General features: G+C 39.2%; 1 protein-coding gene across 1 annotated transcript in view; it reads left to right on the forward strand.

Annotated features, from left to right (window-relative positions):
• Window positions 1-25,564, forward strand: part of LOC143034100 (IQ and AAA domain-containing protein 1-like) — a 118,552-nt gene that overhangs the window by 56,456 nt on the left and 36,532 nt on the right. The window contains exons 9-13 of the mRNA XM_076200043.1: window positions 5,556-5,700; window positions 9,870-10,002; window positions 16,451-16,599; window positions 16,923-17,061; window positions 20,644-20,796. Of these exons, the coding sequence (XP_076056158.1) occupies window positions 5,556-5,700; window positions 9,870-10,002; window positions 16,451-16,599; window positions 16,923-17,061; window positions 20,644-20,796 (719 nt within the window). The remainder of the gene's footprint in view (window positions 1-5,555; window positions 5,701-9,869; window positions 10,003-16,450; window positions 16,600-16,922; window positions 17,062-20,643; window positions 20,797-25,564) is intronic.

The raw sequence follows: 25,564 nt of genomic DNA on the forward strand, positions 1-25,564 counted from the left end.
ACAATAGACGCCGCTGATCTGACCATGTTGAATATGAGTGTGTCAAACTTGGTCCGCAGCTGGCTGATAAAGGTGTGTGTGTGTGAAAACTGCGTTCTGGACAACAACTTACGACCGCCACGACAAAGAAAGAAAACACATGAACATTGGATACGTGACAGTATGTAATTGTTTTCTTAAGATTAAATTAAAAGTGCCGAACCATAAGTCTGACACCCATAGTCTAATTTAGATCTAATTAGGGACTCATAAATCATTAGCAAAGATTTCCTATCTGCCCTCCAATTTGTGCCCGTTAGTTTGCGGAGCAAATTAAGTCTCTTGCTGCATGCATCAACTAGGCCTTCCAGTTTAGCCTGGAGTCCAGTATCAGGCCAAGGAAAAAGGTTGAATTTTGTACTGGAATGGGATTTCCATGTAATTGCAGATCGATTTCTGCCTAGGCTCTACGTGAAAATACAACCACTGTTGACTACTTCCGAAAACTTAAATCCCCATTCCTCAGACCATTCCTGGAGCGAGTTCAGGGCAAGTTATACCCGAGAGCCGGAAAAACCAGCGTTTGATGAGGAATGCCAGATTCCGACGTCGCCAGCGTATAATGAGTATTTAAGGTCCCGAGGTGGAGTAGGTAGAATATCGTTAATAAGTAACATAAGTAATGTGGGGCTCAACACACTTCCCTGTGGTACGCCATTTTCTTGTATGCATACCGATGAAAAGCAATCTTGAATTTTGACAGAGAATGTTCGCTCTAGTAAAAAGTTTTGAATAGAAAATAGGAAGATTCCCTCTAAGGCCAAGTGCATAGAGTTTTTTTGAAGATACCACGTCGCCATGCCATGCCATAGGCTCTTCCTAAACCTAAGAAACAAGCTACAAGGATATCTTTCTTCTCGAAACTTGAAAGGATATCATGTTCTAAGTTGACCAAATGGTCGAGACTACTTCGATTTTTCCTGAAACCACATTGGGTAGGAACTATGAAATCTTGAGATTCGAGAATGAATTTTAATCTGTTATTGACCATACGTTCTAATACTTTGCAAAAGCAGTTGGTAAGCGCTATAGGGCGACAAGAGGAAGGACTCTTTAGGTCCTTTCCCTTTTTGAGAATAGGTATGACGTGGGCATGTCTCCATGTTTCTGGGAAGTCATGATTAATCCAAATTTCGTTGTACAGTTCCAGTAATTTGTTGAGCGAGATTGAATTTAGATGTTGGAGCATCTCATACCTAATCTCATCCGGGCCGGCAGAGGTCCCTCTACACGAGCTTAAAGCCTGTTTGAGCTCGTGTAGTTGGACGGGAGTATTGTATTCGTGTTGTGTATGTGCACGGAAGACCAGTGGCTCTGCTTCCAGTCTTTGTTTATGCTGTAGGAATGTTGGCGAATAGTTATCTGTATTGCTTGCATAAATGTATCTGCTATTATGTTTGTGATGTCGGTGGGCGTATCTATAGATGTGGCTCCTATCGTCAAAGTCTTTATGGTAGGTGCATGTTTGCCGTCAATTCTTCGGACGGCTGACCAAATCTGCGTTAGAGGGGTGTGCATGTTAATTGTCGAAATAATATCACGCCAAGATTTTTGCTTAGACTGTTTTATGATTTTACAGGGCTCTGCTTACGCCCTTTTAAAGTAATCAAGTTTGGTAAAATTGGATTGTTTTTAAAAGTTAGATAAGCCCTATTCCGCTTGCAAAGTGCCTTTCTGAAGTCTGATGTCCACCAAGGAACTCCATGCTTGTGAAATGCCGTTGAATTCAAAATGGATAATGTTAAATTGACTACTTTGTCATCCATATTGTCCCCTGTGGTGTTGACGTTGGTAGTACGCCGATACATTTCCCAGTTGGCTTTCGTCATGATGAATTTGGGACAGGGAGGGGGTGGGTTGTCTCCATAGGCTGGAGCAGCCGTAACGTGGTCACCCCCTATTTTTAGGATGACTGGGAAATGATCGCTGAGCATGGTGTCGTCATGCGTAGTCCATGTTATGTCGTCAGACAGCGCAGGAGATGATATGGATAAATCAATGCATGAAAAAGTGCCCCTAGCATTGTCTACACGAGTGGGATCGCCAGTGTTTAGGAGGACCAGGTTGTTGATGTTCAGAACTGCCTCCATCTGCTCCCCTCGGGCACATGTTCTATCACTCCCCCACATGTGATGGTGGGAGTTAAAATCTCCGACTATGAGTTTATGGTGGGGCAGCTGTCTTGTAAGGTTATTTACCTCCTGTAGCGGAAATGGTTGGTCGGGAGGTAAATATATGGAGCAGATGGACGCAAGTTTATTCTGTATTTTCGTTTTGACAGCGACTGCCTCCAAGGTTGTGGATAGTGGCAGCTCCGCTTGGGGAAGGCAGTCGCTGACAGCAACTGCGACCCCTCCTCCAGGCGCGAACCTGTCCTTCCTATAGATGGTAAAGTTTTTTCAGCTCCAATTGAACACTGGGATTTAGGAATGTTCCCTGTAGACATATAACTGAGGGGTTGATTATAGAGTTGAAAATAGATAGGTCATTTACTTTACTTCTAATACCTCGGCAATTCCACTGGATATATTTAATTTTATCTTATTCATTTATTTATACTTTTATTCATTTCTTATTTGCTTCGATTTCTTCCTTTCTTGGCCTTAATGGGAGAGGTGTGTTTTGCCCCCGATGTTCGGTCTGGGCTGGATATCGGACTTAATATTCGTTTGCACGTAGTGGAAGCTCTGAGATAGTCGGGGAAGGTGCGAGTGCGTAGTTTGTTTGTTAGGTGGGTAGAGAACTTTGTCCTTATCGGAGTGCTTGCTTACAGTCTGTGTTTCAATGGTTCTGAACGTTTTCTCTGCAGAAGCATAGGGAGTTGCTCCGGAGGGACTAGTTGGGGTAACTTGTCTTTCTGTCACACGCTTCCGTGCTTCGTAGAAAGAGATGCCATAAGTTGCTTTCTCGGTACAAATTCCTTTTTCTATTTTGAAGGTGGGACAATCTCGGGAGGTGGACACATGCTTGTTGGTAGAGGGGCAGTTGACACATTGAAACACATTTGCAGAGCAGGCATCTGTAGGATGTTCGCCTGCACACTTACCGCACACAATCGTTTGGCTATGACAAAACTTAGCAAGGTGACCCTATTTAAAACATTTATTACAGCGTAAAGGGTTGGGGACATAGTCGTACTGAGACGTGGATATATCCAACTTTGACATGGTCAGGGAGGGTTGTGGAGTTGAAAGTGAGGATAATAAGGGGCGTGTTCACTCGCATGTTCTTTTCCCGGTCTAGTCCCGTTATGAATTTGACATCTAGAATTCCTTCGTTTTTCATTTCTTTGACGATGTCAGACAGACTCGTCCATGGTCATCAAATCTCTGCAGTGGATTACTCCTCTGTAGGAGTTGAGTGACCTATGGAGGGAGGCAGCAATATCGAAGGTATGAAACTTCATGGCCTTAAGTAAGTCGCGTGTAGCTTTCCCAGAGTTGGTGGTAACTTGTAGATCTCCGCTTCTAAGTTTCCCTAACCTGGTTGATATCATCAGTATAAAAAGACATAGATTTCTTCAGAATAAAGGGATTGTGTTCGTCTAATTGGGTTGGGTCAGAGTGGAGAAAAACATGCCTAGCCTTATCCGCGTCGATATTAGGGTCGTCAGGGGAAGTGTTTTTCGTTTGCAGAGTAGAAGACTCTATTCTGCACGTCTGGGTGGGGGACAAGCAACCTGGTACACAAGATATGTGCTCAGAAGAGCCAAAAGGGACAAAACTATTGGGGTCACACAGTTCCTTGGCGACTGGCGACAGCCGCGTGGAATGACACGCTGTATGTCCAGTGGGGACGGGGTCTACACTACTCAAAACAACGACAGATTTATACTAGATTTCGCCGGGCCGGACGACCGAGGAATCTCACGAGCCAGCAAGGATTCGTGCGGATCCCGGAGAGCTACGAAAAGACGGAACGGTCAAGGAGAGGAAGAGTTAGGAAATGCTCAGAAGCGGGTAGCAGTGTTACCTGCCAAGATGAAAACCATCAAACTTCACGTTGGAAGATGAGATTTATTAAACTCTGTAGAATAGCCTTTGCATGCATGTATCATTATTTAAGTATTGCTTTCTGCTAATTATTGTTGACGCCTGTTATGGTCGGAGGTTGAAAATGCCGATACTAGGTACAACAATGGTGACGAAATTCTTAATTCTTTGCTTTTAGTATACAATAATTTATAATCTTTGTACAATACATATATATTCTTGTTATGGGATATATAGAAATATTTTTTGTTTTATTTAGAAAAGAATTGGAATTTGTTGGATTGAAAATATACCTATATGAATATACAAAATGAATTAAGACTATTGACGTGTTAAAGGGTGACCATAGTCTTGACCTGACGCCTGCACGATGAGTACCTCGGCACGTTTCCAGTCTCACCCACCTGCCACACAGGGAAGGAAAATAGTGGTTATCGTCTCTGAGGTCGGTCATGATAGGAAACAGAAACGAAATATACATATATATATATATATATATATATATATATATGTATATATATATATATATGTATATATTCGTGAAGTAAGGAAGCAGGTTTTCTTTGATGCATGTTGAATTAAATACGACAGCATTCTGACAGTTGAGAACTGTGAGATCCGAGTCCTTATATACTACCGTAACCCTAGAACCTGCTCAATGGTGATGAAAAACAACTGTAATAGTCGAGCTGATTTTACATCTAAAACCAACGTGGTGTACTTATTTAAATGTCCAGCCGAGGATTGTACGCCTCGCAATGTCACATACGTCGGGCACACCAGATGTACTCTCAGCCGAAGACTAACTTTCCACTAACAGGACGGAGCGATCAAGGGCCTTTACTTAAAATATCATAATCGGAATATTGACAGAGACACCTTAATTCAATGTACTAAAATTATTGCGTACAACGAGGACCCCAGAAGGTTGAAACTCCTCTAGTCATTCCACATCAGGGATTCTGCCCCCACTATAAACATACAGTCGGACATAACATCCAGTATTAAGTTGTATAGTAACGCTAACCTGAGACATCACTATATCGAGGTCCCCTCTCCCCCTCCCCTCCCACCCACCACTCCCCCACCACTCAGACGATCAGCTAGACTCCGCAGTGGGAAATCGGACAGGAGTTTATGTATTTAAACCTTTCTCTCTAACATTTGTACTTCCCTTTTAGACGTAAGTAATAACACTCTTGTTAAATATCTTTTGTTATACCTGTATATTTGTATTATTATTTTTGTAATTTATATGTACCAACATTTGTATTAAATATTGAAGAAATTTTGTCAATCGTGATGATGTCTCTTTGAAGACGAAAGCTCGATAATATCAAATGGAGAACTATGGAGATCTTGTATTAGCTCACCCTACAACTGGAAAAAAGCACTACCACTAAAACACCCCACACCATGAAAAATTACCTTTAGAATTTCAAAACACATATGCGCATACAAATTTCGTTCCTTTCCTCCTACATCACCATATATTTACGTTTCTTTTTTGCTACTCTACTTCAGGAATTTGACAGGAAAATTTCCAGATTTGCCTGATGAAGATGACGGTGGCTCAGCGACAGTTCTGGGCATAGGCCAAGATGCTTTACCAGATGTTATGGCACTGCCAAATGTGGCAGGAGACGTCGCCAAAGCAGAGGAGAAAAAAGTAAGTATCCCATACTGTAGGTGTGTCAGTCTATAATTTTGTGTAAGGTAGATGAGGAAGCATGTAAACGAACTTTGGTGTATACATAATGGGAATCTCTTTTATTATACCACCATTCACCAAGGATTAATGACTTCTTTCAAAAATACCCTCCTTGAAAAGATTTTCAGTGTATTCAGGATGGGAGAAAGTGGGACTAACAAAGTTTACTCTACATTGATGGATACAGCGGGGGGTGGGGGTGATATTCAGGGTAACTGTTGAATCACCACCTAGTGAAGGCTTTAACTTTCGGAGGAAAAATAGTAAAATTTCAACGTTGCTCACAATATAAAACAAAATAATCGAGATTATGAAAAGTGTTTCTTTATATAACCAGGTGTTGTTTTTACCTCATAAATACACACTACCTAAAGAAATTTCAGTTCACTCAAGAAGGGAGAGAGGAAAAGCAAATGCACATTATCAGCTACTTGTACTCTGTTTATAGGCAGAGACACTATTTACAACGGAATAAGGAGAATAGTGCAAGATAGGCTTGGCTGTTGGATTAGTAGGACTTCATAAGAGTATTGCCTATCAAGTCACTTGGGAAATACTTCACTAAGGAATTGTTTCCGTGACTGGCTGCTCAAAATTTATTGCTCTTGGAAACATTTTTATACATATGTTCCAGATGGATGGATGCACAGGGGGGCAATGGTACCGTCCCCTTATGCAGAAAAAAGAGAAGACAGGGAAAAATTCCTTCGAGCTGCGTCAGAATATTATTCTATACATAACCACCACCTAACCCCTCATCCACAACCCACTCTCTTCCTTGCATCACAGTATCATCTATACAAAGCCATTCTCCACTCACCCCTACTCCCGCCTTCTCCCTTTCCTGCTAAATAGACATCCCACTCTTGCTCAATGCTTCTTTCACCCCATTCCATCCTCTGTCGCCGTCTCATGTTCATTTCCCCCACCTCTGCCTTCCACACCTTTTACTAATCTTTCTTCATTCCTTCTTTCCATGTGTCCAAACCATCTCTACTCTTTCATCAACTTTATCTCCCATTTCCTTCTAACCTCATTTCTCACTCTATCCAACCTTGTAACCCCTACCATACTTCTCAGGCATGTCATCATAAACAGATTTAAATTTTTCCTCTCTTAAATTCTATGTCTCGTCTCATATAGTGCCGTTGGCACAGCCACCCCTTCATATAATCTCCTCTTAGCACTCATCCCTAAATGCCTATTTCTCATCACACATTTTAATCCCCAAAGGAACTTACTTGCTCCTCTCAATCTACAATTTTCCTCTACCATCACTTCGTTTCGTGCCACATGCGACTCCAAGTACCTAAAGCTACCCTACTTCCTCTGGCCTCTCTCCTCTAAGGGAGCGTCGCCAGCGATCGTTCGAAATAATCTGGTACATGAGCGAATTTTAGGTAAATATTTCAAAAGAATCTCTATGTGGCAACACTCATACAAAGTTATACAGCTGTATTTCGTTTCTATTTTTATACAGAATAAAATAGATAAAATGTTGGCAACCTCTAGCAGACCCATTGCGTCAACATTTCTATAGCTATTTTGTTTTTTGCTACAGAATTGTTTATGGAGATATTTGGCAACTCCTCCCACCAGCATACCCGACAAAGACAGTGGACAGGGCATCAGTACTCTTGAGAAGGTCAAAGGTAACGTCGCTCCTGGCGCTCTCACCGTACGCCACAATTTTGATTCCTCGCCCTGTATTGTTGCTGTGATCATGGGGAAATTCACAAGAAACAAGAGAGTGAAGCGACAGAATATAGAGAAGGCCCATGAGTGCCTGAAAAAGAAACAAGAAGGAAAAAGGAAGAGGAGGAAAGCATCACAGCTACACCCAGCACTCCGCAAGCATCTACTAGCCACGCCCACCTTACACCTCCTCCACTCACACTACTCACTCTCACCTCATCAGCAAAGAGGAAATTGGAGATTTGCTATACATCGCAACCATCAAACAAATGGTCGCGAAAATTTAAATCCCCCGTCCTGTAAATTTTATATTTTTGTTCTTTCTGTTGTAATATTTCCGGTTGTTCTTTATGGATTTTTGTAATTTTTGTTTCATTTGAAAGAAAACATAATGCTCTTTATTTTCTACAGTAAATTTTTTTTTTATGAAACAAAAATTTTGCAGCATTTTTTAATTATTCAGAGAAACAAATTAATAATAATAATAATAATAAATCAGAAGTATTAGTGTGATAAAATGTATTAAGTAATTTTTGTTCCCTAGACTCTAAGCTTTCATTTCATACCAAGCTGAATGATGTGGAAGGATTTCCCATTAGGTAATTAGAGCTTCACTATATCTTCACCATGCTTTATATATACATAGGAGGAACACTATACCCTGAGGAATTATACACTAATGTAAGGGGTTATTATACCTAAGTTCATTAAATACATACGAGGGTCATTCCAAAAGTAATGCCTCCATGTGTCCAAACATGGAGGCATCAAACACGTCCATGATAGGGATTGCTTTCTTGGAGTGTCACACCATCTATATCTGCAACAGAGAGATGAAACTTTCAGGTCATGAGTGCATAAGTTCAGTCATCATAAAAATGCAATTTGCAATCCCCTCGGGCGGAATAAAAAGATGGGAGGCAATACTTTTGGAACGACCCTCGTATTTGAAAATTTAATTTCACCTGCTCTATAAAGCGATGCGACGCTCCCTTAAGACTTACTTCCAATTCACTGCCATCCTCTTCCCTTGTACATCTCAGCACCTGACTTTTACCCGCATTTACCTTTACATTTCTCTTATCACATACTTTCCCAAACTCCGACACTAACTCCATTAATCCCCCTTCTGACCCTGCCATAAACGCGGTGTCCTTAGCAAACAACTGGCTCACCTCCCACTTTTCTCCACTTTCTTTAATCATCTCCAGTCCCCTACCCGTTACCCTCGCCTTTACCTCCCGCACCACCTCGTGCATGCACACTTTGAACAGCCATGGCGACCTGACACATTCCTGACGCAATCCCACCTTTACCTCAAACCACTCGCTCTCTCCACTTCAGGCTCTACTACTCTTGTAGCTCAACAAAATGCTCACTTGACTCAAATATATATGTAATTTTGCTTGATTTTATTCTATTTTGTTGAGCAGGGTGTTTTTATTGTATGCAACCTGATGTGTGGAGGTGGATACGGCGTAAAAAAAAAAAAAAAAATCACACTGGACGCATACATGACATTTTCCTATCCACACATTACTTTTATTTATTTATTAATTTCATTTATTTTATTCTATATATTTATTTATTGCTTATGGGACACGCTATTTCTGTGGGAGGTTTAGTTGGTGAGGTATTGAAGCTGGCAATCCAGGTTAGGTCCATAGTAGCGAGGGTCTGAACAGTGGTCAGTGAGCGTGGGTCAACCGTGGCCAACGCGTTGTTTGACATCAGGTGCAGTGTCTGGTCATAGATGCCAAACAGCATGTTGGCCACTACTTGGCCACAAAATGTGACCATAGTCTAGTCATGCTATCTTTAGCCTAACTAGCTTGCCGGCTTCAGCCACTTGCCATGGATGCATCGACTTCTGGAAAAAATAGAATATTATATAGCTCAATATAAAACTAGAAATGAATTCTAAACTTGTCTAGCCATCTGTCTATATACCAAAAGGCCTCTTCTCCACTATAAGGGAGGTAGCTAGCCAAGGCATGCACCCACACTTCACCCATCCGATATCTATCAAACACCCATTTGTTTTCTCTTTGATCTTATCAACTTTTGAGGGAAGAGCCTTCCCTGCTTCCTGCCTACCCTGAGTCAGAAGGAATGCAGCGAAACACAGCACTCCCACAGCAAGGCTCGACTGCCAAAGCTGGCTCACCGCGTTACTAGTTATGAAGTTAGAGGAAAAGAATCGTGACCACACAGGTGTGGCTCCTTTCCTGTAAATTACAATTATGAAAATGCAATTGAATAAATTAGATAAACATAACCTAAATCTAGAATTTCATGCTAACTTTTATTGTCATCACTTTATTAATTTTCCTTTTAATTAAAAACATCTAAGCCTGAACTGTCATGACTTTTTATTTTGGCTTCATTCTTTGTGTGTGTGTGTGTATTACATATCCACCTTTTATATACAGGCATCTGACCGTGAGAAAGCACGGGAACAAGCTAAACAGCGACGGGGGAGGAAAGAGGAGGAAGACAAGGTGGTAACCCTACGACCTTCAGCTTTCTTATGTAACCTTCACCAAACCTGCGAGGTTTACCAAGGTATGTCACAGGTCTGTTAGTTTCTAATGAATTAGCCTTTACTCTTATTAGCTGTACAGATTGTCACCTGAATCAATTATGTTTTAATGGTAGCATGATTGTTTATGACGTTGAAAGGTTCAGACAATTTCTCTATGGCCGCCCATTTACTCTCATTACTGATCATCGCCCTCTAGTGTCCATATTTAGTTCCGAGAAGCCGGTTCCAGCACAGGTATCGGTCAGGTTACAAAGATGGATTCTGAAGTTCGCTTCATTCAATTATAAGATTAAATGCAGAAATACTGCTGCTCACAGTGATGCTGATATTTTGTCCAGGCTTGCTTTGGGTAATACTGTAATTTGTGATAGATAACTTGTTGACTAATACTTTTATGGGCCATCTTTTTGTGCTTTTACTTTATGTTTTCATTTCACTGTTGTCTTTGTTAGGTATGATTAGTCACTATTTTCACCTGTAGGAAGCCCCTTTGCTTCCGATCATCCGACTTAATGAAGTTCCACTTAGTATTGCCCTGTATAAGAAGGGGGGGGGGGGGGAACGGAACTTAATTTTTATTTTTCTTCCTGAATACTATTACACTTTGTTCCTTAAGTTATGCCAAGGGACCCCCGTCTGGAATACTCAATTTTGGTACTAGGTCAGTTCTGCAATGACATTATTTCTTTAGTCCAATGACCTTTGCTGTTAGATATAAGAACTTCCCCTAAGAGCGTGATTTTACAGTCGTGAACCAATTGAATTTTCTCTTCCACCCTTTCTCCAATCAGAAAAGCTGTTACAAACCCAATGCAATTCTGCTTACTCAAGCAATCTTGAAATCAATGCACACACTGACTTATTTTACATATTGTTACATCACAATAAAAATAAACATCATACAGCAATGAAATCGGGTCCTCAGCAACTGTTTGCAAACATTAGACAAAGAGCGAGCTTGTGCAACTCCCTTCGCCTTCTCGCCTTTCTTTCTACCCACTTGTCTACCAACCTCTTACAGATGTCTAGGCTTCCTTTGAGTAATGCTGTAATTTGTGATTGAGAACTTGTTGACTGCTACTTCTTAGAGAGTGATATATTAACTACTGTAACACAAAAGCAAATTTAAAAGAAAACTGCTACCTACTCTGTGTTAATCAAGGTACTTCACTATACTATAAAGGGATGGCCAAATGCTTCTGAGAATGACCAAGACTTAAAACCATTTTCCCAATGTAAAGATGAACTGAGTGTTGAACAATGGTGTTTGCTGTGAGAACTCTTTGTTGTCATTCCCCCTGTTTTACAAGGAGATATACTTCGAGAACTACACGAGACCCACCTTGGCATGACAAAAATGAAAGCTTAGCATGGACAAGCAGATTGAAGGTGTTGTCTCTTCTTGTCAAGTATGAGAGTCACTCAGATCTGATCCTCCAGCTACACCTGTACACCCTTGGACTTTCCCTTCTAAACCTTGGTCAAGATTACATGATGATTTTACAGGCCCAGTTTCTGGAAAAACCTACCTTGTACTAGTTGGTTCATACAACAGATATCCTGAAGTCTTCCTATTAAAAAGTTCTACTGCAATTGCAACTATAAAAGTCCCCCAAGAGGAATACCAGGAATACCAGTTACAGAAAACGGGCCTCAGTTTACTGCAAGAGCTTTGAGTTTTGCCAGAAAAAATTGAATCCTACACCGTACTTCTGCAGCATACAAACCTTCTACAAACGGACAAACTGAAAGGGTGGTGCAAATGCTTAAATCAGCTTTGACACAAGTAGAAGTATTGAGACAAGTTACAAAAGTTGTTATCCAAAAGTACCTGTTTACCTATCGCATTACATCACACACTACAACAGGTCAAACAACAGGAATATTACGTGAAAGTGCGTCAGCAACATTGTTTGCACCTCCTGAAATATGCCTAAGGATTGGGCTAAATTCCTTCAATCGTGAGAAACCATCTACCTAGGCGACCTGAAAACTTTTTGCCTTTGATAATGTGTGCGACAGCAGTGTGGTCCGTGTAGACTGTAATAGTATATAAAAAATTGATAAATTATACCACGAAAATACTTTAAAGCCTACACCACTGCCATGGCCTCCAAATGATTAACAGAGTAACGAGACTCTGGCTTGTTAAGAATGTGACTAGCATATGCAAGTATATGGGGTCTACATCCATCTACTTGCTGCATAAGTGCAGATCCAATACCTGTACCAAAAGCATCTGTACAAATAGTAAAGGGAAGGCTATAGTCTGGTAATGCCAACACAGGGGCTTCAGTAAGTGCAAATTTCAAGGAATAAAAAAAATTCTGATGAACATCACGCCATTGGAAGTATCCTTCTTGAGGAGACGTGTTAGTGAGGAAGCAATTGAAGCAAAATTCCTAATAGATGCACGAACAGTAATCCGTCCTCATCCAGTCTCCAAGTTAATCGCCATAAACAACAACCATAGGCAAGCGTTCCACTAATGCTGAAGACGATGACGATAAATAAAAGTTCAAACGAAGCTAGAACACGAAGAACCACGAGGCATTCGTCTTTCAATAAAATCACGTGGCGGACCTTGCCAATGCACTGTTCCTGAGCACCATCATTTCTTATAAGTTACTAAATCCTGCAACCCTAGAACCTAGAAAAAAAAACACACACACAAATACAAGCGCAATATGCCGGCCGGCTCCAAGTTCACAACACTGCAAAGTTCAAATTTGCGTTTGGAATACTTTTGAATGTTCAAAACACCAAGTTTACACAATAGCAAATGTTTTTAATGTTACCACCATTTCATGATATAGGGGTGGCCAATGAAACACTGAATGTGAATAAATTAAGAGTTGTACAGCACTACATAGATAATACGTGCTTTTACCTTGGAGACAAGACCAAAACTGGTGTAGAGACGTCAAGATTCGCGGGAAAACATACACGAATCGTATGGTTCGATTACGAAAAAAAAGGCACACAGAAATATACAATGACAATAATAAAATCAATATACAATGATAAATATACAATTCTACAAGTACGTATGTATAAAATACAAGGAATATTCAATGCTACCATTACAAGATTGTCAAAAGGTCGGAAAAAAAAAAGCCTTAAAATATGTCAAGTAGTATAAATTTGTACACAGAAGTGTTTATTTGGGAAATAAGTTAGATTACGAAGGACTACAAAGGATTACAAAGGAGGAGCATGCCGACAGGAGACCTTTTAGTCCATAACTAGGTAGGATGCGAAAAAAAATATAAATGATAAAAAGATAGATAAAATAGAATATAAATTATAATAATAAAAGAAAATAATAAATAAAATAAATAATACATAGGTATAGTAAAAAAATAAACAAACAGGTAAATAGTAAATAATAATAAACTGGCGGATAAATAATAGTGCATGGAAATCAAGCAAATAATAAATAAACAGACAAATAATAACAAACAAATAATCAAAGAATATAAAATAAATGGCAGTCATTACAGCATCTTGCTTAAATGTTTATCTAAACGAATATTAAAGCTTCGAACTGAACTACATCGCACTGCCTCTGCAGGAAGTTTATTCCATTCATTAACTACACGGTTGACGAAGTTGTTTCTACCCACTTTCAAACTAAATCTATTTCCTGACAGTTTGAGACTATTATTTCTTGTCGGATTCTCATTCCTTTTGTCACTTATGATGTTGTCAATCCCCTTTAGAATCTTAAATACCTGTATCAAGTCACCTCTGAGTCTACGCTTTTTTAGGGAAAACAGATTCATATGTTTTAGTCTATTTTTGTATGATTTATTTTTGATAATTGGAATCAGTTTTGTGGCTCTCTTTTGTACTTTTTTCAATCTGTCAATGTCTTTAATGAGATTCGGTGACTATACGGAAACAGCATATTCCAAATGTGGACGAACTAACGATTTATATAGCTTGTTAATGAGAGATGAACTTTTGAAGTCAAAATATCGCACAATCAGTCCTAGAATCTTATTTGCTTTCTCAGAGGCTGAAATACACTGCTTAGATGATTTGAGATCGTTACTGATAATTACCCCTAGATTCCTCTTATAATCCACTTTTGTTAACGAATTTGCAAATAACTTGTAATTGTACTTACTTATATTTTTACCTATGTGCATTACCTTGCATTTACTTGTGTTAAGTTTCATTATCCACTTTCATACCATTGCTGTCATTTATTTAAATGTTCTTGAATATCAAATTGATTGAAGTGATCATTTGCCATTCCGAGCAATTTTGTATCATCAGCAAATTTGGAGACAATAGATTTTAGTCCGTGGTCTACTGTATATCATTTATATATACTATGAATAAAAGTGGTCCAAGAACGGAACCCTGAGGAACTCCACTTGTAACATTTTTCCATCTAGAAGTTTTGCCATTTAAAACAACTCTCTGTTTTCAATCATTCAACCAATTTCTAGTCCAACTAGAAGCTAATTTAGTAAGTAGTCTTTCGTGGGGGACGGTATCAAAAGCTTTTGCAAAGTCTAAAAATATTAAATCTATATTGTTTCTTATGTCATAACTCGAGATGACTGTGTTGTAGAGTTTGAGTTAGTCACGCAAGAACGTTTGTCTGAATCCATGCTGGCTATCATTTATCAAACACTTTCTAAATGATGTTCGATAGCATCTCTGATGATAGTTTACATAATTTTTCCTACGATTGAAGTCAAGCTTATAGGCCTGTAGTTATTCCGTTTCTTTTTGTCACCTTTTTTGAATATTAGAGTGGCGTTAGATGATAGATATTGCTCCAATCCTGTATACTATAACTAATGTAGGTAATTAGGTAGGTTAGCACACAAACACGCACACACATAATTACTTACAAGTACAATAGCTAAAATCTGTGAAAGAATCATCAAAACTAGATGGGTAAAGCATTTGGAAAAAAACAACAACATACTCAATCCAAGACAATTTGGATTTAGACAAGGACAATCATGCGTCACAAACTTAATGTGTTTCTATTCAAGGCTAATAGATGTAATACAAGAAAGAGATGGATGGGCTGATTGTGCATTTCTAGACCCGAAAAAAGCTTTTGATAAGGTGCCACATAAGAAGTTGCTTAAGAAATTAGAAACTGCAGGAGGAATACAGGCTAAACTACTGAAGGGGATGGAAGACTTCTTGCATGAAAGAAAAATGAGAGTGGTGATAAGAGACAAACACTCTAATTGGGATGAAGTGATAATTAGTGTTCCACAAGGAACAGATCTGGCCCCAATAATGTTTGCTATATATATTAATGATATGGATGAAGGAATTGAAAGTTATATGAGCTTCTTTGCGGATGATGCAAAATTGTTGAAAAAAGTGAACATTGAAGAAGATTGTGAGTCACTACAGAGTGATCTCAATAAAGTATGGGAATGGAGTAGGAAGTGGGAGATGGAATTCAATATCAAGAAGTGTAGTATAATGGAATTTGGAAGAAGCAAAAAAAGAATAGTGGGATCATATAAATTGGGAGAAAAAAAAAATAGAAAATGAGGACCTAGGAGTCATTATTATGAATAGTATGTTACCTGAGAAGCATATCATTTTTTTTTTTTTTTTTTTTTTTTTTTTGTGAAACATAATTTAATAAGAACAATCAAAGTGGCTTTTACAAACCTGGACGAAGAAATGGTGAAGAAAATACTAATCACTTTGATAAGACCAAGATTGGAATATGCAGCGACGATGTGGTCACCAAGTGCAAAAAAATGTACAACAAAACTTGAAAGAATACAAAGAGCAATTACAAAACTAGCACCAACACTCTCAGAACTATCATATGAAGAGAGACTAACAAAACTTGAGCTACAGACATTAGAACAAAGAAGAGAGAGAGGAGACTTGATAACTATTTATAGAATCATGAAAGGCATAGAAACTATTGATAGAGAGGATCTAATAAAATGGAATGATAGAAATACAAGAGGACACGGAAAGAAAATCAAGAAAGTTATAGAAGAGATCTGAAAAAGAACAGCTTTCCCCATAGAGTAATAGACATTTGGAACAAGTTAGATGAGAAAGTGGTGTGTGCAAAAACAATACATGAATTTAAAAACAGTATAGATAAAATAAGATATGAAGACGGGACATCACGAGCATAGCTCCCCTTCCCGTAAAATACAACTAGGTATATACACACACACATACTTGATACTGAGAGATACAAAGACGGGTCACCATGAGCATAGCTCCCTTCCCGTATAATAAAACTAGGTAAATAAACTAGTTAAATACACACACACACGCGTGCGCGCGTACACATACACACTAAAGTAATTACAATCAGGTAGTTAAATAAAAACAAACACACACACATACCTGCATTGTGATACAGCACATTGATAAAGCACGAACACTGCATGTCACAGGCAAATGAGTATTGGATGTAATACTCTTAAGGCAGAAACCTATTTTTTGCAGACATATGGAGTTCGCGAGCTCTGTCCTCCAACCCGCAGGAAAACCCTGACCGCAGTATGATTGAGACTGAAAAGCGAATTGAAGTGGAGAATGAGGTGAGACGTCAGGTGGACATCCTTATGAGAAATGAACTACAGAGACTTAAAGAGGCAAGTGCACACACATTGTGTCTACCATTAAGGTGATGATCTTTCAATGTCACACGATAAAATTACTTTTTGATCTCATCCATCACTTTACATTATTTCTCTTCTTTTCTGTTCTCTATCCTTAATTTCTTAACTTCACACACAATTTTATTTTCTCCCTCAATTTTACACATCTGTTGTTCCTCACCATCACCATTGCTTGACTCATAGTTAAAACCACATTTTCTCTTTTCCATAGGATGCCTCCTTTTCACTTGACTCAGCTAAACCCTAATCATCCACTTCATATGTTCTATCATATAGTAATGATTGTTTATCTACAGGATATTGAAGGAGAGAAAAAAGGGGCCAAAAAAAGGAAGCGTGTTAAGAAAGGAGGAAAAAAGGGGCGCAAGCGGAAAGAGAAGGACCTGACACCTGACCGTTCCACCGAGTCACTTTTTGAAGAGCTCATTCTTAATGGTGGGTACCGATCAGACTCAAACTACTCTTGTTGTTGGAATATGGTAACCCGCATGTAAATGGGAATGTCCTATGACAGTAAAATATTCATGGTTATGCACTCTCATGAGTGCATAGAGGGATTAGGGAGAAATGTCACTGTAATAGTACTGGGAGACCTTAATGCTAGGGTAGGAAATGAACCAATTGACGGAGTGGTTGGGAAATGTGGAGTTCCAGGAAAGAATCGTAGTGGAGAGTTGATGGTGGAGATGTGTCTAGAAAGAGAGTTGGTAATAGCAAATACAGTGTTTCGGAAGAAAGTCAAGCATAAGTACACATGGGAGAGGGTGGTGGATGGAAGGGTGGTAGATAGAGCGTTAATGGACTATGTAGTGGTAGATAGGAGTATAATAGGAAGAGTTAAGGATGTACATGTGCTAAGGGGGGAGGGTGGGGGAATATCAGATCATTTTTTGGTGGAAGGTAAGTTGAGAGTGGAGGATAGATGGAAAAAGGGGAAAAGGACAAAAGGTAGGGAGGTGCTTAGAGTGAACTCTTTAAATGAAAATGAAAAGGAGGAGTACAAGAAGAAGCTGAGAGAGGAGTGGGAGGGAGTGAAGGATAGAGTAAAGCTAGGAGTGGAGGAGGAATGGGGATGGTTCAAGGAGGGAGTCACAAAGTGTGCAAAGATGGTGTGTGGAACAAGAAGGATGGGAGGAAATAGAAGGAGGGGTAGTGAATGGTGGGATGAGGAAACAAAGAAGGTCGTAGAAGAGAAGAAGCGAGCTTTCACAGATTGGTTACAAAATAGGACGAGGGAGTCATATGAGAGGTACAAAGAAAAGAAAAGAGAAGTAAAGCACAAGGTAAAGGAGGCAAAGAGGAGAGCAGATGTGAAATGGGGTAAGAGTATGACAAAAAAAAAATTGAAAGTAATAAAAAGATGTTTTGGAAAGAAATTAAGAGAGGAAGAGGAGGCGAATCAAGTAGAGAAGAAAAGGTAAAAGGTGCAGATGGAGAGATGATAATGGAAGAGAAGGCAGTAAGGGGAAGATGGGCAGAATATTTTAGGGAGTTACTAAATGTGAAGGAGGATAGGGAGGGAAAGATAGTTGCAGTGGGAAATGCTAAGAAAATGAGTGATGAGTGAGGAAAATGGAGGAGAAATAAGGAAGGATGAAGTGAAGACGGTTGTTAAGATGATGAAAGCAGGTAAAGCACCTGGTCTGGATGGATGCCACGCAGAATGTCTAAAAGAAGGAGGTACAGTGATGGTGGACTGGCTGGTGAGGTTATTTAATGTTTGCTGGAGAGAGGGTAGAGTGTCGGAGGACTGGAGGAGTGCCTGCATAGTTCCACTTTACAAGAGAAAAGAGGCTTATGGGAGGATCTTTGATTGAGAGGATTAGGAGAGGAAGAGAGGGAGTAATTGGTGAGGAACAGTGAGGATTTAGGACGGGTAGAGGTTGTGTAGATCAGATTTTTGTGGTAAGACAGATATGTGAGAAAGCTATAGGAAAGGGGAAGGATGTTTTTTGGGCTTTTATGGATCTGGAAAAGGCTTATGACAGGGTAGACAGGAAGGCACTGTGGGAGGTTTTGCAGATATACGGGATAGGAGGAAAGTGGGAGGTGAGCCAGCTGTTGTTTGCGGACGACACTGCGTTTGTGGCAGGATCAGAGGAGGGACTGAGGAAGTTGGTGACAGAGTTTGGGAGAGTGTGTGATAGAAGAAAGCTGAAGATAAATGTGGGTAAAAGTAAGGTGATGAGATGTACAAGGGGTGAAAGTGGCAGTAGACTGGAAGTGAGCATTAAGGGAGAGCAACTGGAGGAAGTGGATAGTTTTAGATACTTGGGTGCAAATGTGGCAGGAAAAGGTGGAGTGGAGGTGGAGGTAGAATGTAGATTGAGAGAAACGAGTAAATGTCTTGGTGGATTAAAGAGTGTAATGAGGAATAGACATTTGGGAATGGATGCTAAGAGGAGACTGTATGAAGGAGTGATTGTGCCAACAGCACTGTATGGGGCAGAAATATGGAACATAAGAGAAGAAGAAAGAAGGACTTTGAATGTGTTTGAGATGAGGTGTCTGAGAAGTATGATGGGAGTTACTAGGCTAGATATAGTGAGAAATGAGGAGGTGAGGAGGAGAACAGGGGTAGAAAGGGAGTTGGGAGATAGGGTTGATGAAAGAGTATTAGGATAGTTTGGACACATGGAAAGAATGAGTGAAGAAAGACTAGTAAAAGAGGTATGGAAGGGGTGGAGTGTATTTAGGGATGGAATAGGTGGGAACGATTTTACGCCTTTTTCTTTTTGGCTACCTCCTTTGTATGGGGAAAAAACCTTGGTATATATATGTATGTATGGTACGGTACCTTTCAATATAAAAAATTGTCTAATAATATTTACCTAAATTTTCTCACTAAAGCATAATGGATTATTAAAGAACATAAAGGCAGTTTTTTACTTCATGCGTAGAGAGAGAGAGAGAGAGAGAGAGAGAAACAATAATAATAATAATCTGCCCTAGATTGGAATGTGAAATTAAAGATATATATATATATATATATATATATATATATATATATATATATATATATATATAAAAAGACCAAGAAAAGTCAAAGTGCAGACTTGTAGATAAACCATACAAAGAAAGGCTGGAAGCATTGGGCTTGTCATTACTGAAGGAATGAAGGTAGAGGTGGGGGACGAGTAACTTGATTGCAATGTGTTAGTTGAAGAGTATGGAAAGAATTAATAAAGAAAATGTCTTGATTTGTGACTGAAAAACATTATGAGGAAATGTAAAAAGCCATAAGTTTGAAGGAAATATAGTTTACTGTATATATGTATAAATTGGAATAACCAAGTATATAATATAGTCCAAGCCAGAACCATAAATAAATGATTAGGTATGAGAGAGAGAGAGAGAGAGAGCGAGAGAGAGAGAGAGAGAGAGAGAAAACAATATCCCATGAGCATAACCACTTTCCTGTATACTACAATTAGATAAGCAATAAGATCACAGCACAAGCACTTCATAAAGGTCTGCCAAAGTCTATAGTTTACCATAAAAGAAAAAAAAAAAAAAAAAAAAATCAGCTCACCAGAGAAATCACTCCTAAGACAAGCAAGAATTTTACTAGCATGCCATTGTTCAAGCCATCACCCCATACTAAAATAGTACCAGTACAGAATTGGCATTGCAAAAGACACAAATTTCCTTAGATGGAATCACCACACAGAAGAGACACATTGTATTTTATTATATTATACTATTTCCAGACAACATAAAATATCTTCATTGAGTAAATTAAGGGCTAAACAATGGCCATGTCTAATTTCCTGGTGGCTGCAAGTCACCTACATAAGAATTCCAGGATAATGGATTTATTGACTGAACTATGGGCCAGCCCGATGACTATGTCCAGATTTCTGACGGTTGCAGGTTTCCTATAAAGGAGATCTATGGCATTATGCTCATGAGTAAATTTAACTAGTTTTATTCATATACATTTTCTATTTGTATGTACAAGAATTTGTTTTATCTTTTTTGTAAGCATTAGTAAATGACTATCTTTACACACTCTAGGTATTATCAAGAAGGTACCACAGGTGCAACTAGCTGAAGTGATGGGCCAAATAAATGTCATTGGATGTGAAACGGTGTTTCGAACAAAACTGCCGAAGCCCTGCATGGGGGACATTAAGAACATCCTGACAGAATATGTAATACTACCCTTAGGTAAGTTTACACTAGTTTGAATTTTTTCAATTGCCCATGCTGACGCACCCTAATTATGTTATTTACATCCAGAATCCTTAGAATAATTTGGGAATTATTTTTTATTAACCCAAGGAGATGTATGGCTTTGTTTCCTCTATATCAGTGATTCTTAACCTTTTTTGGCAGCGACCCAAATTTTTGCACAAATCAAGCATCGCGACCCAAGCCTACATAGATATACGAATTGTCTTTATAAGTAATATGATTATGCTTTTAAAAGCGGGTTACAGAAACAAAATTATTTAATCATGGTCTGCTTAGAATTCTAAAACTAGGCATCATGTATTTTAATTATTACAGTATATAATTATAATATATTTGTAGTGGGAAAATAATTATTTTCTGCAAACCCTTAGCGACCCAATAAAATGGCTTGGCGACCCAAATTTGGGTCGCGACCCAGGGGTTAAGAACCACTGCTCTATATGCTGCGAAATGTCTTACTATAGACAATTTTAGTAGTATATTCCTAAATGTATTTACCAAAATATAATATTCAGGATAGTTGTTAAACATATAATTCCCTCTCTTTTTTTTCAACTGCCACACTTAGTTTGGAATTCAGTTAATATTTTAGCTTGACCATATCAGCTTCTAAGCTATTCCGAGATTCATCAGCTTAAAAAGCTATATTTCTTGACATCCTTTATTTTTTCATGTCACTGTGAAATTAAACACTTTCCACCCATTTAAGGCTTAATGCTACCCACAAATACTTGAAATATTTTATAACAAATCTATTTATTCACATTATATACATCTGGACAATTTTATCTCGTTTTTATGGCAAAATAAAATCTTCGATTTCTCCTCACTGTATACAGAAACATGATAGGGATGGCAAGCTCTTGTCAGGCCCTTCAGAGGTTCGATACACATAAGATTGGCATTAGGGCAATATATACGAGGGAATTGCTTAATTTTACTTTTTAGTCCTCGAAATTTTTTGCTTCTGTTTCATAATCTTTGCAATATATTACATTTAAAATACAACAGTAAACATACGAATTTCCAAAGTAAAATCTAATATGAAAATCAATATGAAAAAAAAAAAAAAAAAAAATCCACAACCTAGCAGCGCCTCGGCAGCACTGCACCACTGTATGTATGTATGTATGTATGTATGTATGTATGTATGTATGTATGTATATATATATATGTATATATATATATATATATATATATATATATATATATATATATATATATATACACAAAAGGATTTTTCCCCCTTACAAGGGAGGTAGCCAAAGTCAAAAGGCGTAATTCCACTCCCACCCATTTCATCTCCACTCACTCCACTCCCATTCACCACCCCCCGCTCCCTTCCTCTTTTCTTGGCTCCCCATGGATGACAGGCCATTCCCGCATCTCGTCCATTGCCCTAGGTCAGATGAAATGCATCAAGATATAGCACTTCCATAGCAAGAACGCTTCATTTAATCGGCGACCCCCCTTCTCTGTCCCGCCATGCACAAAAATAGATGATGAGAAATCCCTTCGGGCTGCGTTAAAATATCATTCACAGATAACTACTCTCTAACATCCCATCCCACTTATTTCTATGCATCACAGCGTCATCCATATAATTTACAATCATTCTCCCTTCCTTCCTCAACAGATATCTCCCTCTTTCTGAACGCCTCTTTTACCTCATCCATCCATCTCATCCTCGGTCGCCCCCTCATGTTCACTCCAACCACCCCTGCCTTCCACACCTCTTTTACTAATTTTTCTTCACTCATTCATTACATGTGTCCAAACCATCCTAATACTTTTTCATCCACCCTATCTCCCAACTACCTTTCCACCCCGGCTCTCCTCCTCACTTCCTTGTTTCTCACTCTACCTAGCCTAGTAACCCCTACCATATTTCTTAGACATCTCACCTTAAAAAAATAATAAATTAACTATTTCTCACTTATGTTCCATGTTTCTGTCCCATACAGTGTTGTCGGCACAACAGCCCTTTTATACAATCTCCTCTTATCATCTATTCCCAAATGTCTATTTCTTATTACAATTTTAATCCCCCAAGGCATTTAATTGCTTCTCTCAATCTATATTCTACCATCTCCATCACATGTAGCACGGTTGGTAGCGTCTTGACCTCGTGATTACGGACGCACGGGTCAGGGTTCTAATCCCATGGCAGAACTTCTAAAAATTTTCAATCTGTCTTTAACATACATACATATATATATATATATATATGTATATATATATATATATATATATATATATATATATATATATATATATATATATGAAGTTTGGGATCCATGTTGAAGGGGAGAAGCTGAAACACGAGACTCCTAGGACCGTCCTGAGGGATGTGATGGGGGTACAGTGATTAAATATTCAGTATACTGGCCAATGCTGGAACTGGGAGAGGTAGCCAGTGCAGCCGGAGCTGTCCAGGGTCCCCCTAATCGTTTCGTGTCAACGAGTATCAGGTACATGTGACATAACAAAGACATCTGTTCACAATCCTCACATAAAACTTAAAGCCATAATGACATTAAACTGCCACAAAAATTAACTCGGACGTACACGCACGTACTACCAAAGAAAACCAATCATATCGTATTTATGTGTATTTAAAAACGTGGACAACTGGTCACAATTGTTCACCCGTACATCTTAACTCACAATGAAATGAAATACATGATAAAATATACACGCATGCGACAAAAAGGAATCAAACAAGTCACGGTCACACACTCTTATAAACTCAACCTTATAAACACTTAGGCGTGTACTTCAATTCACTCACGCAAGTAGTAATGACTGATTACACCCTACGTTGAGTTTGTCGTCGTGTTCCTTGTGCCTAGGTATATTGGGTTCAAGTCAATGCACCTGTTTATGCTGGCCTCTTTCGTCGTCCACGCTTCTAAGAATAATCTTCTTTTCTTGGAACTGTCTCTGTGTATTACTTGCGCTCCTTCCCAGTCTATGTCGTGTTGGTGGTCGGTGATGTGTTTGAAAAGGGCCGAAATTGGATCTTTACGTCTAACTGCCCGTTTGTGTTCTTCTAGCCTGGTAGCGAGCTTCTTCTCCATTTTTCCAATGTAATCTGCTTCACAATCCATATAGCTAAGGCGGTACACCTCTCCCGCCTGTTGTATGGGAGCTTCCGTGTCCTTGACCTTGGTTAGGTTGTGATGCAGAATTTTGAGTGGTTTGTGTGTCACCTGTATGTTATTGTCTCGGATTATCCTGGCTGTTTCCTCTGAAGTACCTTTGATATAAGGGATTGGACCCTGTAGGAAGGAGAGAAAACACCTATGTGATGTTTACCGATCCAACGGTCACTCGAGTCAGACCGTACGGAAGTGGACGAGACCACGACACGCCGAAACACAGACACTGCGCACACATGAACCTCCTCTTCAAGATATCAGTTTCTGAAGGGTAATAATTTTTTTTTTTTTACAAATATATCATCTACATACCTGCAATAAGGGGTAGGTTTTTCAAGTTGGCTAAAAATCAGTTCCTCTACAGTTCCCATGGAAAAAAGGCAAACAGAACACCAAAGGGGGATTCCATAGCAACTCCGTCGGTCTGGTGGTAGAGCGTCCCATGGGGAGAGCAAAATGGAGCTTCATTGGTGCATATCTGAAGCAGGGTCAGAAGTTTTTTTCGAGTATGTCAAGAATGGGGGCTGACCCACTCCTGTAAACTTTATTGTATATAAAATCTATCGTCTTATCCACAGGAACATTGATAAACAAGTATTCAGCATCCAGAGGAGCTAAGATTCCCTGTCTGGGAGCATCTTTCGCAGTTCAATGAACACGCGAGAAGATGCCAGTCTAAATCTGTTGGGGACGAAAGGAGGTTAAAAGCTAATTTAGTTTTGTTTTTGCTGACTGGTATGTTGGGGTAGGTATCTGGCTGATAATGGGTCTGAGGGGGTGTTGGGTGCATGTATTTGCACTCTGCCATAACAATAACCAGGTTTACACTTGCCAGACAATTTGCAAACTTTTGTACCACCTGCAACCGCATTGATGACATTTATTATGTTATTGCCTTCGAGGTTATTTTGGGAATAGGGTTCTTTTAAATGGGCTAGAGCTTTGTCTTATCCTCTAGAATGGTGTCATTCTTCTCCAGGTAGAAACCTGGTTATTGTTATGGAAATGTAAAAACATATAAGCCCAACAACTCCCTCAGACCCATCATCAGCCAGATACCTAGCCCAACATACCAATTAGCAAAATGACTAAATGAATTGTTAACCCTTTTTGTCCCCAACCACGGCTATTCGAGCCACGAGGTCCAATTCATTCTCCGCGGAGTGATCGACAACTAGTACAAACACATCCCACTACATTAGAACAAGAAGGGCCATACATTTTTTTTTCTACAAAACATGCATATCTACCAAATACAAGAAAGAAGAGAAAATGATCAAAATTATATTCCACATAAATGTGATCCCAAGAAAAGAAGGTGACAACTTATCCTTTACAATATTTTACAGGAGTAGGAAGACCTCTTCTTTACTTTTAAAGAACAACTCTGCTCCAGAACCACAGTAGTTCCTTCAATCATACACAGTAATTAAATCCATATGCGCAGAGGAAGACTGTAAGCCCCTTTCAGTCTACGTGAGACGGACGACCACCACATTATCTAGATGAATCTCCATGCACTTGCAACATGGAGGACCGAAACAACACCACTAGAACTAGTACCGACGCCACCTTGATAT

The sequence above is a fragment of the Oratosquilla oratoria genome, chromosome 16 (genome assembly GCF_046742065.1).
Source record: "Oratosquilla oratoria isolate Oo_2021 chromosome 16, ASM4674206v1, whole genome shotgun sequence".
Lineage (NCBI taxonomy): Eukaryota > Metazoa > Arthropoda > Malacostraca > Stomatopoda > Squillidae > Oratosquilla > Oratosquilla oratoria.